The sequence below is a fragment of the Phragmites australis genome, chromosome 8, assembly GCF_958298935.1.
Source record: "Phragmites australis chromosome 8, lpPhrAust1.1, whole genome shotgun sequence".
Lineage (NCBI taxonomy): Eukaryota > Viridiplantae > Streptophyta > Magnoliopsida > Poales > Poaceae > Phragmites > Phragmites australis.
In genome coordinates, this window is record NC_084928.1 from 22139110 (window position 1) to 22156092 (window position 16983).

The 16983-nt window shown below is 44.5% G+C and overlaps 2 protein-coding genes across 2 annotated transcripts; both read left to right on the plus strand.

Moving 5' to 3' along the window:
• Positions 1-10612: 10612 nt before the first annotated feature.
• On the plus strand, positions 10613-14069 carry LOC133926789 (L-type lectin-domain containing receptor kinase IX.1-like). Its single transcript, XM_062372886.1, has 4 exons — positions 10613-10995; positions 11083-11585; positions 12389-12931; positions 13022-14069. Exons 1-4 carry the CDS (start codon positions 10669-10671, stop codon positions 13893-13895), a joined length of 2247 nt encoding a protein of 748 aa, XP_062228870.1. The 5' UTR covers positions 10613-10668; the 3' UTR covers positions 13896-14069.
• An 859-nt stretch (positions 14070-14928) lies between these two features.
• On the plus strand, positions 14929-15863 carry LOC133927660 (uncharacterized). Its single transcript, XM_062374100.1, has 2 exons — positions 14929-15440; positions 15506-15863. The coding sequence occupies exons 1-2, from the start codon at positions 15181-15183 to the stop codon at positions 15861-15863; spliced, it is 618 nt and encodes a 205-aa protein (XP_062230084.1). The 5' UTR covers positions 14929-15180.
• Positions 15864-16983: the final 1120 nt, after the last annotated feature.

The following is a 16983-nucleotide window of genomic DNA, read 5'->3' on the forward strand; positions in this document are numbered from 1 at the left end:
GAGTGCTCAGGGCCATGAACAGTGGTCCTCGAGTACCCGAGTTCTCCGATAACCCGAGAAGACCAAGTGCCGGGAAGAGAGTGCTCGGGGCTGTGAAAAGTGCCCCCGGGCACTTAAGTCCCCCGACGACCAAAAAAGCCAAGTACCGGAAAGGGGGTGCTCGGGGCTGCGAACAGTGGCCCCCGAGCACCCGAGTCCCCCGAGGACCCAAGGGAAGTCAATTCCGGGAGAGAGTGCTCGGGGCTGTGAACAGTGACCCCCAAGCACTCAGTTCCCTGAGGATCCGAACAGTCAGTTCCGAGAAAGAGTGCTCGGGGCCGTGAACAGTGGCCCCCGAGCACTCGATTCCCCGCGGACCAAGAAAGGGCATATCCGGGAGAGAGTGCTCGAGGCTGCGAACAGTGCCCCCCGAGCACTCAGTTCCCCAATGGCCTCAGAAGTCCTTCGCCGGTGGCCCCTACAGAGGTCCAGCGGTGAGGTATCAACAGGTGAAAGGCCCAATGCTGCATTTAAGAGGGTGCGTGGCCTGTCACCTCCAACTGCTCCTCCACGCTTGCCATCAGTCCCTACCATAGCCTGGTAGGGAGGCGTGAGGACATTTAATGCACGGGTCCCATCGCGGGACATCCGGCGCGCCTCGGGATAACATCGTGAGGCCCAAGGTGCCCCGCCTGTCGCCCTACTGTGTCAGGTGTACAAGGCCGAGCGGGCATGCCGGGCTGCTCAGTGGCTGCCCGGTGGGCCCTCTCCGCGGCGCCCGTTGTGGAACGACATGATGACGAACAAGACCGGTCGGGGACGCGTTTTCAACCCTCCCCGTCACTTCGCGCAGCAGCCCATGATGGTTGCTTTCCATTTATGGTGCCTTGGAACTCGCGCCCTCCCTTTCTGGGCACGCTACCTCCCCGGCGGGTATTTAAGGCGGGGCGGGCTCCCCGGAGAGAGGACGAGGGAAGTGATTTCAGAAGACCGTAGCCAGGGCAAGTAGAAGACAGCAGCTCAGTATAAGCGCAGAAGCTGAGATCATCGAAGAACAAGGAGCCCGAAGCTCTAGGCTAGACAAATATTCTTGTAACCAGCAACATCTCTGAGAGACATTCTCAGAGCATTTATAGCATACACACAGGAGTAGGGTGTTACGCTCAGTGCGGCCCGAACCTGTCTAAAAACCTCCTGTGCATTTATTACCTTCTGCATCCGATCATTCCATTCCACCTGTATCGCATTTACGCCCATTTATTTCGCCCGCAAAACAGATTCAGAATCATCCCCCCGGCCGAATCTCAAAGGGGGTCCCTCCAGATCCCTGCTTGAGGAGTTCACCCTCCGACATTCATCTTTTGTTCTCGTTAAATATATGTAGCAATATCTAGTCACATCATTTATCAAAGTGAGGAAATAGATTTACCACCTTTAAAAATTATGCCATTCATTTCACAAATATCAGAGTGGACAAGGTCTAGAGGTGAGTTATCTTTCTCTTCTACTGATTGAAGTGGTAGACAAGGATGCTTAGCTTGCACGCATATCTCACATCTAGAAGCATCAAGTTTATAATCAGGAATCAAATTTATGTTTCTCAAACGTTTAATGTCCCTCGAATTAAAGTGACGTAATTAGGAATGCCACAAATCATGTTTCTTATTACAAACCTCATGAATAACAGAATAAGAATAATTGTTTATTATAGGCATGTGGAACAATCCGCCAAATTCATACACCTTCCTTATGAAATTACCAAACTTAGACAAAAAGACTTTATTGGACTAGAACACTAACTTAAGACACTGGGGAAGCAACTGTGACACTGAGATGAGGTTTCGATTTATGGTCGGCACGAACAACACATCCTTCAAGTAGACCTATCCAATCCATGTAATGCTATCGGTTCATCGTTACCCATCAACATGGGGCCACTGGCTACACCCTGAAAAGAAGATAATGCAGAGCAGTCATCACATATATGAACAATACCACCATAATCAATCCACTAATTATTTGATGGACCTACCATAAATGCATGTGGTAAATACTCATTGGAGCTGGAGGGACCTAGCACCACATGTGCTTCCTTGCGTTGCCCTAGAGCAGAACCTTTGCCCTTCCTATCCAGGCACCTGCGGGTGATGCACCTAGGTGTGCCACAGAAAATGAAGTCCACCTCCTTCTTCTCCATCCTTTTGCCTTTGGGCTTGTTCCGGTTCTGAGGAGGTGGAGCATGATTCTTCTTCTACTTTTGGTTCTGGAACTTAGAAGTTGAGCCTTTATCCACTACGTGAGCCTAGACTTGTGGTAGTGGCTTGTTACTAGCCCTTGCACATTTCTCAACATTGATAGCAGCAGACAGCTCAGAGTGTCATTTGTTTCTTCGTGTGCCGACAAGCGGTCATGAAGTCACTCCAAAAGGATGACAACTTGGCCAAAATCTTGTTCAATAGAAAATTATCTGGAAGGATGCAATTGTACTAGACTAAGTCCCTAACAATAAGTTGAAGCTCCTACAACTGCTCCATCATAGACCTTCCTTAGACATTTTAAAGTTGAGGAAGTTTTCAGTGGTGAAGAACTCATTGCCATTATCCACTCCCAAGAACATATTCTTCAGCTCTTCCCAGAGTCCTTGCTGAGATGAATCCCGAGCATACATCAAACAAACAATTTGATAGGACGTTCATCAGATGAGACAGGTAGGCTTGATTTGCTTCTTGCAATTTGGCCCTTTCCTCATCAGCAATGGCCTTCATTGTCGCATCAGCTGGCGCAGCCTCAAGGATAGCACTCGCAATGACCCAAAATAATTTCTGGTCGGTTAGCCACATCCTAGTCTTAATCTGCCAACATCTAAAGCATGTACCATCAAACATGTCAGGTTCAATGACATATGATTGAGCGACCATTACTCATTGTTTTCTGGATTGTTGTTTCATAGTACATTTTAGCAACATTCCGATTAAATTGATTTTGAATTTTAACATGACTTGATTGCCATGATATATCAAAACATACATGAACATGAGCATTTTTTGAGCCTTTTTTTGGGGTCAAGAAAGTTACTGGTGTAAACATGAATACTTTTTAAGATAGCCACCACGATAGATTCGAAAGTAGAGATCGAACATCAAAATTGGACCTCGATAGACATTTAAGGAGTTCAAGTTCCTTTACAATGTATTGTATCTCATGAGCATGCCTAACGACATACTGATTATCAGCCATCTTGTAGTCATGATACTGCTGCATGATATACAATTCACTTCCTACATCTGATGATCAACAAGAATGATAAGAATGCATCATACAAAGAGCGTGTTGGTATCCTCAAACTTCTTCTCCTCTTCAGAGGTAAGAGTTTCTTCAGGTTTGCCAGACGCAACCTAGTAGACATTCATAGTCATAAGCCACTGAGCGGCTTTGACCTATCATCTCTTAAACTACACACCGGTAAACTTGTCTGACCTTAGTGTCTCGGCAAAACTAGCCATCATTAAATAAAAGTGCCTACAATATAATAAGATTTTTAGATTGTTGGAAATTAGTGCAGTTTTAGATTTAATTTAATTCTGAGATAAATCATGAATAAAAACTGAGAAGCTAACATAATGATATAACAACAATACAATCTAGATATGTATGCAATAGAACTACACATCTCTAATGCACTCAGTATCAAGAACAACAATTTGTATAATAAGATTTTTAGATTGTTGGAAATTAGTGTAGTTTTAGATTTAATTTAATTCTTAGATAAATCATGAACAGAAATTGAGAAGCTAACATAATGATATAACAACAATACAATCTAGATATGTATGCAATAGAACTACACATCTCTAATGCACTCAGTATCAAGAACAACAATATACTATGCAACATGATTAAAAGAAGATTAAACATAGAGAATGTACCAATCGACAACAAGAGATGCAGAAGCCCTCATGATGATGATGCAGATGGCGACGATGAACAAAAAGCATAATGTGAGCACTTGATGACGAGGAGGAAGCAGATCATGAGCAGTCATGTGGAACGCTTCCCAAAAACCTTATTCGTCATCTCCTATTGCAGAATAGCAAGGTTGAAAGGTTTCAGAGACTTTCTCTCCAGATCACCGGTGCACGCCAGTGGAGCTGGATGGAACAAACTACGTACGGCAGCGCAACAAAGAGAAATAGGGAAAACCCTGATTGTGTATATCCTTTATGGCAACGACCGGTAGATATATATATAGAGAAGCCACATGGTTGAGATGTATCATGATCGAACTCAGTTACATGTCATGATCAGACTCTTAACCGATATGATTTCTGTAAATAATGGCAGACTATTTTTCCACATAGCAAAAGAATAAACCTACGTGCACCTGCGCCCACGCCACAACAACGATAATGGATATGCCTGGCCCGACTAGGTGAGGCGAATGAGAGCACATGCATGTGGCCTTTTAGTCCTCTCATCAAAATATGGTTAGGGAGTGGAGGACACAGTTTCTTATAAGTTGGTCTCCCTCCATCACCACTAGCAATGTGGGATTGAAAGTCATCAGCTCCACTTCCCTAGCGGGCCTTTGAGATTTAATGAGAATTATATATTCTCAAAATAAATGGTATATGCCCATATATTCCAACACTGCATCTCACCAGAATTGCCTCAAATGGAATCACCACTATGTGCTAATTCTTTTTGCTAACATTTGTTGGCCGAGCCTTGCCACTGACGAGCTCGTTGAGCACCGCTGGCCATCACGCCAACGGTCTGACCACAGTCGGGCAAACTGCTATAACCTGTGGTCTGACGGAGGTCAAAGGTTTGACTTGAGTCAACCTGGATCTAGATCCCTACCCTGTACATTATTAAATTGTTGAAACTTGTAAAAGTCATAGTAAATCCATTTTAGCTCCATAAGTGATGAATCCAACTTTGTTAATTCTGTTATACCATCCTCTAACTATTAAAAAATATCTACACCCATGAAATAATTACTGAAATGCCTAATATGAATTAATTGTGCTAAAACTTTATTAGTTCACCATTAAATCATGACATATGGAGCTGTACATAACTCGGTTGTAGTAGACAAGATGCACGTGATAGATAAAGTGAAATCAAAGTCACAATGCAACTTAAAAATATGTTTTTTGGTGGAGCATGGAAGGGTATGCATGCCCTATCCAAAATAAAAGATCAAAGCTTAGTTGCTGAACACAAGAACAAGAGAAAAGGTTTAGCACGCGCACACACAAAGGATGGTGGAACTTGATGCAACCAGTGGAGATAAGCTAAAACTTAATTTAGGTAAAGAACAAAGCTCTCTCTCTCTCTCTCTCTCTCTCTCTCTCTCTCTCTCTCTCTCTCTCTCTCTCTATTGAGATCAGCATCAGACCAGATTGTACAAGGAGATAGTATTATGGTGTGGGAAATTTCAGCTCAAGCAATGTACAAAGCCCACGAGCAAAGACCTATAGCTAGTCTCAATGGGTTCAAATGTTCCAGAAAGAGTGGTCCTGTTTTACTATGGATTTGAGTGGATCTCAAGTTAAGGCCCTGTACAAACTTAGTTTTAAGTAAAGCACATCGTTGTACAATGTTTCAGCAAGGTAAAACCCAAACGCAAGTAGAAGCTGAAATTTCTCGTGGCCCAAACAGCAAGAAGATTGCAGATTCACAAGATCATCACCAAAGAGTTCTGATGGGTTTCGAAGTAAGCTTTCCAACGAGCTCAAGAATATCCAAATTGGACTTCAGATGCAGGAGTTAGCTTGTTTTTGTACACTCTGCCTAGATCTACAAATCTGGTTACAAACTTAACTCGGGATGAACTCAAACACTACCACAAAAACCAAAATCGCAGTCGGTTCAAAATCGGCCATCACAATCGGTTTTCAGCTCCACGAGCTTCCAGATTATCCTAGTCTATTGAAAAGTTATTATCCCAATTAGTTGATAACAATAACCGACTAGGATATTACAGTGCATTTATCTAAGTCACTTAATAAAAATAACCGATGAGGATAATGCACTGTATTATCCTAGTCGATTATTGTTATCAACTGATTGGGATAATACCTTTATCTCAGTTGGTTTCACTTATGAACAGTCTAGAATAATGCCAGTCATATTTAATAGCAGCTTCTTCCCCCAAGCAACCACTATTCAGACAGAGCAGTTGCGATTTGAACAATGGTTGCTTGGAGTGCTCATTCATTCTACTACAAGAGGGTACTATAGGAGCATATTTTGGAGGTGGTGGAGGAGGACTAAGGTAAGTGATCTACTTAACTTATTGATTACTTAGTTTAGATCTAGATTCATGGTTAGTTTGCTATAGATTCAAACTAGTTTGCCCTAGATTCATGGTTAGTTTGCTCTAGGGCTTAAAATTTTGATATAATTCTTGATCCATGGAAAAGATCTATTGAATCTAGCAATCTTTTCATTTAGAGATCCCAAATCTTGCTCCACTTTGAGTTTTAATTCATTAGATGTAGATGGGTTCTAAGAAGCTTCATGAATGGAGAACTTAAATATTTAGGTCAATATATATGGCAAGATATCTAGTAATTTGGCTATAATTCTTGATGGATAAAAGAGATCCATTAGAATTTAGGTATAATTCTTGATAGGTATTAAATGAGAAATTTATTTCCATCTCATTTGGATGCATTTTTGTAAATTGTACACCATATCTAGTTAAAAATTAATTAAATTGATAAATGACACATCTTTTTTACTTAAATTTTTAGATGGCATAGGATGGATGTATGATGTGTCATGAGCTGATGACGAGTACATCAATGGTGTGGTTGGTTTTGTAAGAACCACCGAGGATGACATGCTGAAGAAGGGGAAGCAACATATACTTTTCCCATGCATTTATGATAATAAGAAAATGTGGAGTGAACCCAAGAATATTAAATCATACTTGATTCAAAGGGGTTCTGTGGAGAAGTACACTTGTTGAAGCAAGCACGGTTAACATCAAGATGACGGTGACAATATGCCGACATTGAAGAAGAATATCCCATTGAAGATGAGATCATGTGAACGATGATATGCTTTATAACGAGGATCAGTTGTTGCACGATGCATAAGCTCTGTGCAAAGAGAAAGGGTTCAAAAACTTTGAGGCCATGAAGAAGGAATTCCTACCAAGATCATGTGGTATTTTCCTATTATTCCTTACTTACAACATTTATTCGCAAACCCAAAGGACTCTAAATTTCTATGGTGATACTACGATAAGCGTAAGAGAGATGGAAAGCTATGACATCCTTCCAATGCTATCAAATGGACAAATATCAACGATATCTACCCAGCCTTCGGGGCACAACCAAGGAGTATAAGGTTTGGGATGAGTACTAATGGAATAAACCCATTCAGTGACATGAGTAGCGCACATAGCACCTGGCCCATGGTTCTCTGTATCTACAACCTTTCTCCTTAGTTGTGCATGAAACGGAAGTACCTTAAAAGTATGCCAAGAAGCAATCATAGATATAATTATTATTTGAATTCACCTTGAAAGTTTTCCACTTAATTATTTAAGATCAAGTAAATCATCATTACAAGATCATGAGGATTGATAACTATTTATGACGAATAAAATGCCTAGAAGACTATATCACCGAGAAGTTTAAGTGTTGTACTTGTTTACCTCCGTGAGTTTTTACATCAAGGTTTTTCAGACGAGATTTTTAACGAGACAACATGTGCAATGCAATTTGCATATGTGATGTACTCTTTTCTCGAAGAACCATTTTTCCACTAGATTTTTAGATGGAGTTTTTAACGAGGCATGTGCATCCCACGGTATTCACCTAATGGGTGTGTTGTATAGTGGCTCGAGCAGGGCTGGTTTGGCCATGTAGATGGTGAGGCATATGCACCCCCTCCATGGTCGACTTGGTTTGGAAGCCAAGTTTGGTTGTGTAACACCCCAGGATACCACAAAAACCCAGAATACAACTAAACAACCCTACAAGTGCACCGACCATGAAAATTTTGGCAGCACATCTCTAGAAACAGGGGCAACGTAGAAGTGACTACTTATAGATATAAATATATATTATGGAGCTAAAGCATCACACTATCATAATTAAGCATCCTAAAAAGATAAAGAGACAGAATTCAATGACCACACTGACCACAACTACAATATTCTTCCAACCCGCTAACGGTTCAAGTTCACTAATGAATGGCATTGGGTCTTCAACCATTAATATCAATATAACATGTATGTGATGACAAGGAATATGGTGATGTGAACAAGGTGCTACTACTCCCATCCCACATGTTTGCTTCCTCAAGGACTGCATGAGTAGAAAATTACAATGGTGAGATTGGAAAATCTCAGGAAGCGAACTACTTTAACAAGCTATTTTAAATTGCAGTTTATCTTTTTAAGCGGTAGAGTAGACACACTAGATAAACCTAGAGTATATTTATATAAATTGATATAGGTTTATCTTTAAAGTTTTTACAGCCGATTAGCTTTAAGTGTCCTAATTCATCCCCCTCCTCTTCTTAGGACATCATTGATCCCTTTAAGTGGTATCAGAGCCGAGGCTCACATCTTTTACAACGATACACCAATCCAAGTGGCATTTGAGCCGTGGTTTCAATTGGATCGGTTAGGTTTCACCGCCTAGTGAGTTGTGACGTCCTGGTAGGGATGGATATCGGTAGTGTTCTATATTTTGACGGCACTCACTTCTCTCATTGGAAAATTCTAATGACTTGTTATTTGCAAGTCAAATATCTAGATATTTGGAGAGTCACCGAGAAGGAGATGAAACAACGTCTCACAAACAATGAGAGGCAATTCGATGCTTTAGCGAAGAGTATCATCATCTCTAAATATTGATGAATTTAATTGAGTTTATTCTCTCACCAATGCTCATGATATTTAGACTAACTTTATTAAAATATATGAAGGCACAAATGATGTGCACAATAAGAAATATCATATGCTAGTCACTAAGCTTAATAGCATCAAACAATGTGTCCATGAAAGTGCTAATGATATATACTTATGTTTGAATATTCTTATCAATGAAATCAATGGGCTAGGTTTAACGTCAATTGAAGATGATCAAGTGGTGAGAAGAATACTTCAAGCTTTACTTTCAAAGTACAAGTTAATAGTCTGCATTATCTACGACAACAGCGACATTTGCAAGATAACTCCGAGCCAAATTCTCGGCAAGATCACCGCCCATGAGATAGCCATGAACATAGAGGTTGAAACTTCCTCCTCATTCGGTACAAAGAACCTTGCCCTCACAAGCAAGCAAGCTCCTTGACTACACATGAAAGAGTAAATGAGAAGACAAGAGTAAGAGTCAAGTTCAAACCAAGATGATCAATGAAGAAGATGAGCAAAGACCTCAAGTGATGAAGAAATGGATCATAAGATCACCAAGCTTATCTCAAGATTGGAGAAGGACCTCAAGAAGATCACAATCCCTCTTAGAACGTCACCGATCCCTTTAGCACAATACTGTAACACGGCAATAGCAGGGAGGTGGTGGTGTGGTGGTTAGGTGGGGGAGAGGGAGGGGGATATTGCCAACCCTAGGGGGGAAAGGGGTCAGTTTGAGCCTTGAGTCAAAAGTGGGGTGGCAGCTCGGGCCCAGGTTGGGCCCAAGAGGGGAAAAGGGTTGGGTGGCCCCAAAGCCTGACCGAATGTTATTTCCTCCTGTTTTAAAGGTGTTTTCGCTTCCCACGAATCACTGAAAAAATCATAAAACGAAACAACAACCAAAAAATGATATTTTTCGACTTATAGGGCATTAAATATGGGCTTCATACCGAAAGATGGATTCCTAGTATGAGTCTTATCCTGCAGGACTATAGATATGAGAGGAGATAATAGAGATGTATCTATTCTTATGCTAAAATAATAATGAAAGAAAGAGAGCCTCCGGTACATCTTTATCTACTTTATTCTTGAGATTGTGTCTACTATTGGTCTGTGATGATTGTGAGAAACGGAGAGGGAAATATCCTAACCATTGGTAGCGTGATATGCAACAGATGACAAGTTTACTATTTTGATTAGGATGCATTTTAGTAGGGGTAAACATTGAAAAATAAAGCAACAAAGGTGCATTAGAATTATGATGGACTTATATTTGAGACATTTGGGAGGATGCTATATAGACTTATATTTGGGACCGGAGTATGAAATTTTCAACCGTAGACTGTATTGACACTTTAAAATATGTAACTTACTTTCCTACTAAGAATTTTAAACCGTAGGCTGTATGGACACGATAGCTTCATTGAGGAATTCCATGGTTCACACGTTTGGCTGGTGTGGAACGAAAACTTATGTTCCTGTTGATCGATCTTTCCCAACATGCATGCATAAGTTCTTGTGAGTTCTTGACATGTCACTGCGAATTCTGACGGACCTCAAGCATTTCAACCATTCGTTAAACTCAATTCCAACCAGCACTATGACTCTATGATGCGGACATGCAGATTTTAGCGCGTAAACTGAAATTCATGGAACGTTCGCACGCACAGAAGATCGATTAATTGCAAACAGCGACCAAAAGTGCTGCGCGTACCTCCGACGAAACGACGACCCGTGCAGCAGCCAACACGTTCATTCATATAGTGCACACGTTCCTGAGCAAGACCTTGCACATAATTCATTAGCCGGCCATGGCCATAGTCACGAAGAGAGCAGAGAGCCATGTCCTCCTCAGCCTCTCCTACCTGCTCCTCTACAGCCATGTTCCCCGTATCACCTCGCTTAGCTTCGACTACAACTTCTCCACCCCCGGTGTCCTCGCTGGCGCCGACCTCACGTACATGTCCAGTTCCACCGCTGCCGGCGACCGGATCAACCTGACGAAGGCCTCGACCTGGAGCACCGGCCGGGTGGCCCACGTGCAGCCGGTGCGGCTCTGGGACAGCAGCACCGGCAAGGTCGCTAGCTTCACCTCCAACTTCACCTTCGCCATCACGTACCTCGTCAACGTGAATCAGGCAACTAATCCTATTAAGCTTTATCCATGCAAACAGTTTGCTCTGCGCCATAATTAACAATTGTAAGATCGTTGTATTGCGCTGCAGGGCGATGGCATGGCGTTCTTCGTCGGGCCATACCCGCCGAGCCTGCCGCAAGACTCGAATGGCGGTTTCCTTGGGCTCTTCAACAACCCCAGCAACCCGGCCAACACCTACTTCCCGCCGACCGTCGGCGTGGAGTTCGACGCCTTCAAGAACACCTGGGATCCCAACGGCACCTGGAACCACGTCGGCGTGGACGTCAACAACATCACGTCGGTGGCGTACGCGGCGCTGCCAGACTCGAGCTTCAACGGGACCATGTCGGCATGGGTCAGGTACGACGCCAACGCGAGCACGCTCTCGGTGGCCCTCCGGTTCGACGATCTGCCGGGGCTGGGCCTCTACAACGTCAGCACCACAGTCGACTTCAGGGCCGCCGGGCTGCCACAGGACGCCGCGGTGGGTTTCTCTGGAGCTACCGGGGATTACGTGGAGCGGCACCAGATTCTTTCTTGGTCGTTTGAGTCGACTCTGGACAGCATCGCCGTGGTCCACAACGCCGGCAAGTGGCTTCCCCTCTGTTTAGCTATGTTTCATTTTTCTCTCTAGTAGTTCGTGTTGGTTTACATAAAAAACAATTTGACCCAGCGGTCCATAAGTCTACTGTACTGCTTCGTCCATTGAATCAAATCCATAAATAAAAGGGGTAATAAATTATTTAATCGATGGAATGTCCACTCTCACTATACATTGGACCTTATACTGCGAAAGTCATGTATTTTCAGCGAACAATGTGCATTTTTCTGGAGCTCTTTTACGGTGGTCCATACTACCTAGAGGTAAGAGGTAGTATAAATCTAATCCGACGATCTATATAATTGGATATTTTGGTAATTGTGGCAATTTTGTTAAAATTAACTACCATGCTTTTGCTAATAGAAAAATTGACGCCGCAAACATCGGATCGCTAACCCTAGCCGATGGGTAGCAAATGAACTCTCATGCCGAAGACAGATTAAAATGTTAAAATAACAATGAAATATTACTCTATTTAGAGATACATAACTGCAGTTAATTAGTTTTATGCAACGTATTTTTCTTCCCAAAATAACCCTAATACTACTATACTACTCACATATACTACCTATACTACTAGTAGAAAATGAGTAGTATTCTGACTAATCTGGATCGTTGGACTCTAAAAATAGATGGCTCATATTAATTTTGGACCACCGTAAAATTTCTCTTTTTCTGGGCATATGTCATAGTTTTTGTGGTTATGTTACCATAACGAAGCACCATGTTTATTCTGAAAATAACAAACCACACCATAGGCATAATAATTCAATGTGTGTTTAATGACAGAAAGAAAAACCTCAAAGACAAAACACATAGGCCTGATAGCCGGATTGGTATCCGTTGCTGTCTTCATACTGCTTACCTTAGCGGCATGGCTGTGCTACCTTCAATATCTGAAAAGAAAAGGCACCATACAAACGCAAGAAGCGCCCGATGATGCAGACACTCCTCTCGACGGAGACATGGACAATGAGTTCGAGAAGGGGACAGGGCCTCGAAGATTCAGCTACGGCGAACTGTCGCAGGCGACCCATGGATTCTCCGACGACGAGAAGCTCGGCGAGGGCGGCTTTGGGTCGGTGTATCGTGGGTTCTTGCAGGATCAGGGGCTCCATGTGGCCATCAAGAGGGTTTCCAAGACGTCACGACAGGGGAGGAGGGAGTACATCTCTGAGGTGATGATCATAAGCCGTCTCAGGCATCGCAACCTTGTACAGCTCGTCGGGTGGTGCCACGAGGCCGACGAGCTCCTTCTCGTATACGAGCTCATGACGAACGGCAGCCTCGACACCCATCTTTATAGTCAAGAAAACATCCTAACATGGCCGATCAGGTATGAATATGATCAACCACTGATCTTGTATGCTTAATTAAAAGGTGAAGATTAGGAGAAGTCGTGTTTAATCACCTTTTGCTGTGTCAGGTACAAGATCATTCTTGGCATCGGCGCTGGTCTTCTGTACCTGCACCAGGAGTGGGAGCAATGCGTGGTGCACAGGGACATCAAGCCGAGCAACGTGATGCTCGACTCGTCGTTCAACGCGAAGCTGGGGGACTTTGGTCTCGCGCGCCTCATCGATCACAGCCGCGGTGCGCACACGACGATGCTCGCCGGCACCATGGGCTACATGGACCCGGAGTGTGCGGTGACCAGCAGGGCCAGTGCCGAGACCGACGTCTACAGCTTTGGCGTCGTCCTCCTTGAGATCGCCTGCGGCCGGAAGCCCATAGTCCCCCAGGAGGAGGAAGAGAGCGAGATCCGGCTCGTGAACTGGGTCTGGGGGCTGTACGGGAGAAGCGCTCTCCTCGACACGGCGGACGCGCGGCTGCTCGACGGCGAGTTCGACCCGCTGGAGATGGAGCGCGCACTGATCGTGGGGCTCTGGTGCGTGCACCCGGACTACGAGTTCCGGCCGTCCATTCGGCAGGCCATGAACGTGCTCCAGTTCGAGGCGCCACTGCCGGAGCTCCCGCTGGAGATGCCCGTGCCGACGTACGGGCCGCCGGCCGGTGGCGGTTACGGATCGAGCTACACGTCGTCGTCGTCTGGAAGTGCCAGCACCATAGGGTACTCATCGACAAGTGACCGGAAAGCGCGCTTGTCCGGCTCGGCGGCGATGAGCGGCAACCACGGGACACGTTCTTCTGTTACCTCTCACAGTCACACGAGGAGTGCAACAAAAGGGATTGCATGTGCATCCACGCCGAATCAGTCCGCGGACAGGTCCAGGACGCGCGCTAGTGGTGGACGCTCGGCCACGACAGAGCATTTTCAGTCCACACTCTACTCTTCCTAGCTCGCTGTCGTCTAATGTGCTGTCCAGCACTCCATTCGTGGAGTCAATGCACCGTCGGAGTGATTTATTTTAAAGAGTAAAATTTACCAGCGGTACTAAAACTTGTACCGTGGTATCATAGGATCCTAAACTCTTTAAGCGTGCCATGCATAATCTAAATCTCCATAATTATCATGTATTGTATCTGTCTACGTGGCACTACAGGGAGGAGAGAGAAGAGAGGATATATGCTAATTAGGAAGTTTTGGATTTCGAGTGACACACTTAATAAATTTAGGGACTCAAATTTGTATTTTAAGAGTTTAGAGACTTGGCAGATATTGTAGATTGTTGGTGTGTTTTACTCTATTTTTAGGGAAAAAATTTATTTTACTCTCTTGAAGTATTACAAGAGTTCACAAAACCCCGCAAAGTATTTTTAGTTAACTCTTGAGTTTGTAATTTGGACTCACACTTTTGATGATATGGAAGGTTGTATCGAGTGATCTTCCTGCTGCTTCCCGCAACGATGCACCTCCACCAGGTCTCTCTGTCTCCTCAGATCCGGGCACCAGAGGAGTTGACCAACTTGCAAACATGTTGTTCACTGTTACCTAGGAGTAGAAGACTACGCAGAAGAAACATGAGTAGGGGTATATTGTTTAAAGTGGTAACCTTTCAATGTTTTGTACATAACTGAGTCATATTTTGGCTAGTCTGGAATAGGATGATTTAGTGGTATTTTGACAAAGTTCCAACCGGTATTGGTGTAGTAACATTTTTTTATTGGGAGCGTATACTTATCACTCGAATGATTGTTTTGTGATTTTAAGCCGCACGAAGGAACACACATAGCTCCAGATGTTTGCACGTTGCCGGTTTTTTTAAGGACTGCACGCTTCGAGGTTGATGTGATATCCTGTTAGGCCATCTCCAACAGAATCCTTAAAACTTCATCATCTAAAATACTATTACAGCATCCCCTATCACTATTACAGTATCCCTCATTCCCTTCATCTCCAATAGAATCTCCTTTATTTCATCCTCTATCTTCTCTTTCCTATTTTGGTGTGTACTGAGCATCGTGATGACATATACTGAGCATCCCGTTGCACTGGTTTGTTGCAACATAAATATTAGGGTCTTGCAGTAGAAGGAATCGTGTGGAGGAAGGCTGACGGAAGCTTGCGGGGGAAGGCTCCGAGAAAGTGGCTTGCAAGGGAAGGAGCACAAGTGGCTTCTCTTGGAAGGTTCGGCCGGGCACTATATATAGGTGCAAGAGGGGCTCTCATTTGCAAGCCACGAAATGGAGCCTCGTGCTGCATGGAAGCAGTACATGAGAGAGTTATGCTTCTCCACCGAGGAGTCCGATGAGGAAGATGAGTTGGTCCTAGCGACGCTTGCCGCATGGCATGCCGACGTCGAAGCTTCGCGCAGAGGGCCGTGGGGAGGCTCTGTCCCCGGGCACCGGCGCATCCGTAGGAATCGTCAGGAGGGACACAATCGATTGTACAACGACTACTTTGCTGAGTCCGCAGTGTACCCCGACTACATCTTTCGGCGCAGGTAACACTATTCTATGGTGTACGAACGGACGAGATATGAACTAGTTCTGATCCATCGCCATGCAGGTTCCGGATGAATCGCGATTTGTACTGCAAGATTGTGAGGGAGGTGGAGGAACATGACCCGTGGTTCAAGCAAAGGAGGAACGCTGCCGGAGAGCTTGGGCTGTCACCCTTGCAAAAAGTAACTGCCGCTTTCCGTATGTTAGCTTACGATGCTCCTGCAGATTCTCTCGACGAGTGCCTCCGGCTAGGGGAGAGCACCATCATCGAGAGCATGCGGCGTTTCGTGCGGGCCATTGTCGAGGTGTTCGGTGACGAGTACCTCCGGGCGCCGACCGAGGAGGACACTGCTCGATTGCTGGATATGAACCAGCGTCGAGGGTTCCCCGGGATGCTTGGAAGCATCGATTGCATGCACTAGAGGTGGAAGAACTGTCCCACGGCGTGGTCCGGTTCGTTCAGGGGCCATGTCAATGCACCGACTATCATTCTAGAGGTTGTGGCATCGCAGGACCTATGAATTTGGCATGCCTTCTTCGGGATGCCAGGTTCATTGAACGACATCAATGTGCTGCACCGGTCTCATCTCCTTGACAACCTTGCTGGGGGAGTAGCACCGAAGGTACAATACACTATTAATGGCCACCATTATACAATGGGGTACTATCTTGCAGACGGGATCTACCCAGAGTGGGCGACATTTGTGAAACCCATACCATCTCCAGTAGGCCCGAAGCATCAACACTTCGTGGTGCAGCAGGCGGCTGCACGAAAGGATGTTGAGCGGGCATTTGGAGTGTTGCAATCCAGGTTTCCCATCGTCCGTGGCGCGGCGAGGTTGTGGGATCAAGAAATCCTCAGTGACGTAATGACCGCGTGTATCATCATGCATAACATGATAATCGAGGATGAGAGAACGGAAGGTGCTGTCGACTACGTCTACGAGGGTTCGGGCGAGGACGCGGTGCCGTCTCACGAACCACCCCCCCCCCCCCCCCCCCCCCGCTTGAAGCATTTATGGAAAGGTACGGGCAAATTAGAAGTCGACTAACGCATCATCAACTCCGTGATGACATTGTGGAGCACCTGTGGCAGGTCGCAGGAGGACAATAGACCTCATGCCACCTTAAATAAATGTAATATCGTAGCGTGTTTCATCGTGTTCAAATAAATGTAATCTCGTATCGCATTACATCGTGTTCAAAAAAATGTAAAATCGTATCGCAGTACATCGTGTTCAAAAAAAATGTAATCTCGTATCGCATTATATCGTGTTCAAAAAAATGTAATCTCGTATCGCACTCATGCATGTTGCTCAACAGATCAATATTGGCCGATCCTCTAGATTCTGACAGCGCATAGGAAATGATCAGCAAACTTCATAGTACTGAACAAACATCGGATACAATCGGCAACCATGGACTTTGCTCGGCCGATCGGCCACAATGTAATAGTTCGGTCCAAAATATGCTAAAACAGGCAGTTAATACAAATTGTAGGTACTACATAGTACTGAACAGACAAAACTGAAAATCATGTTT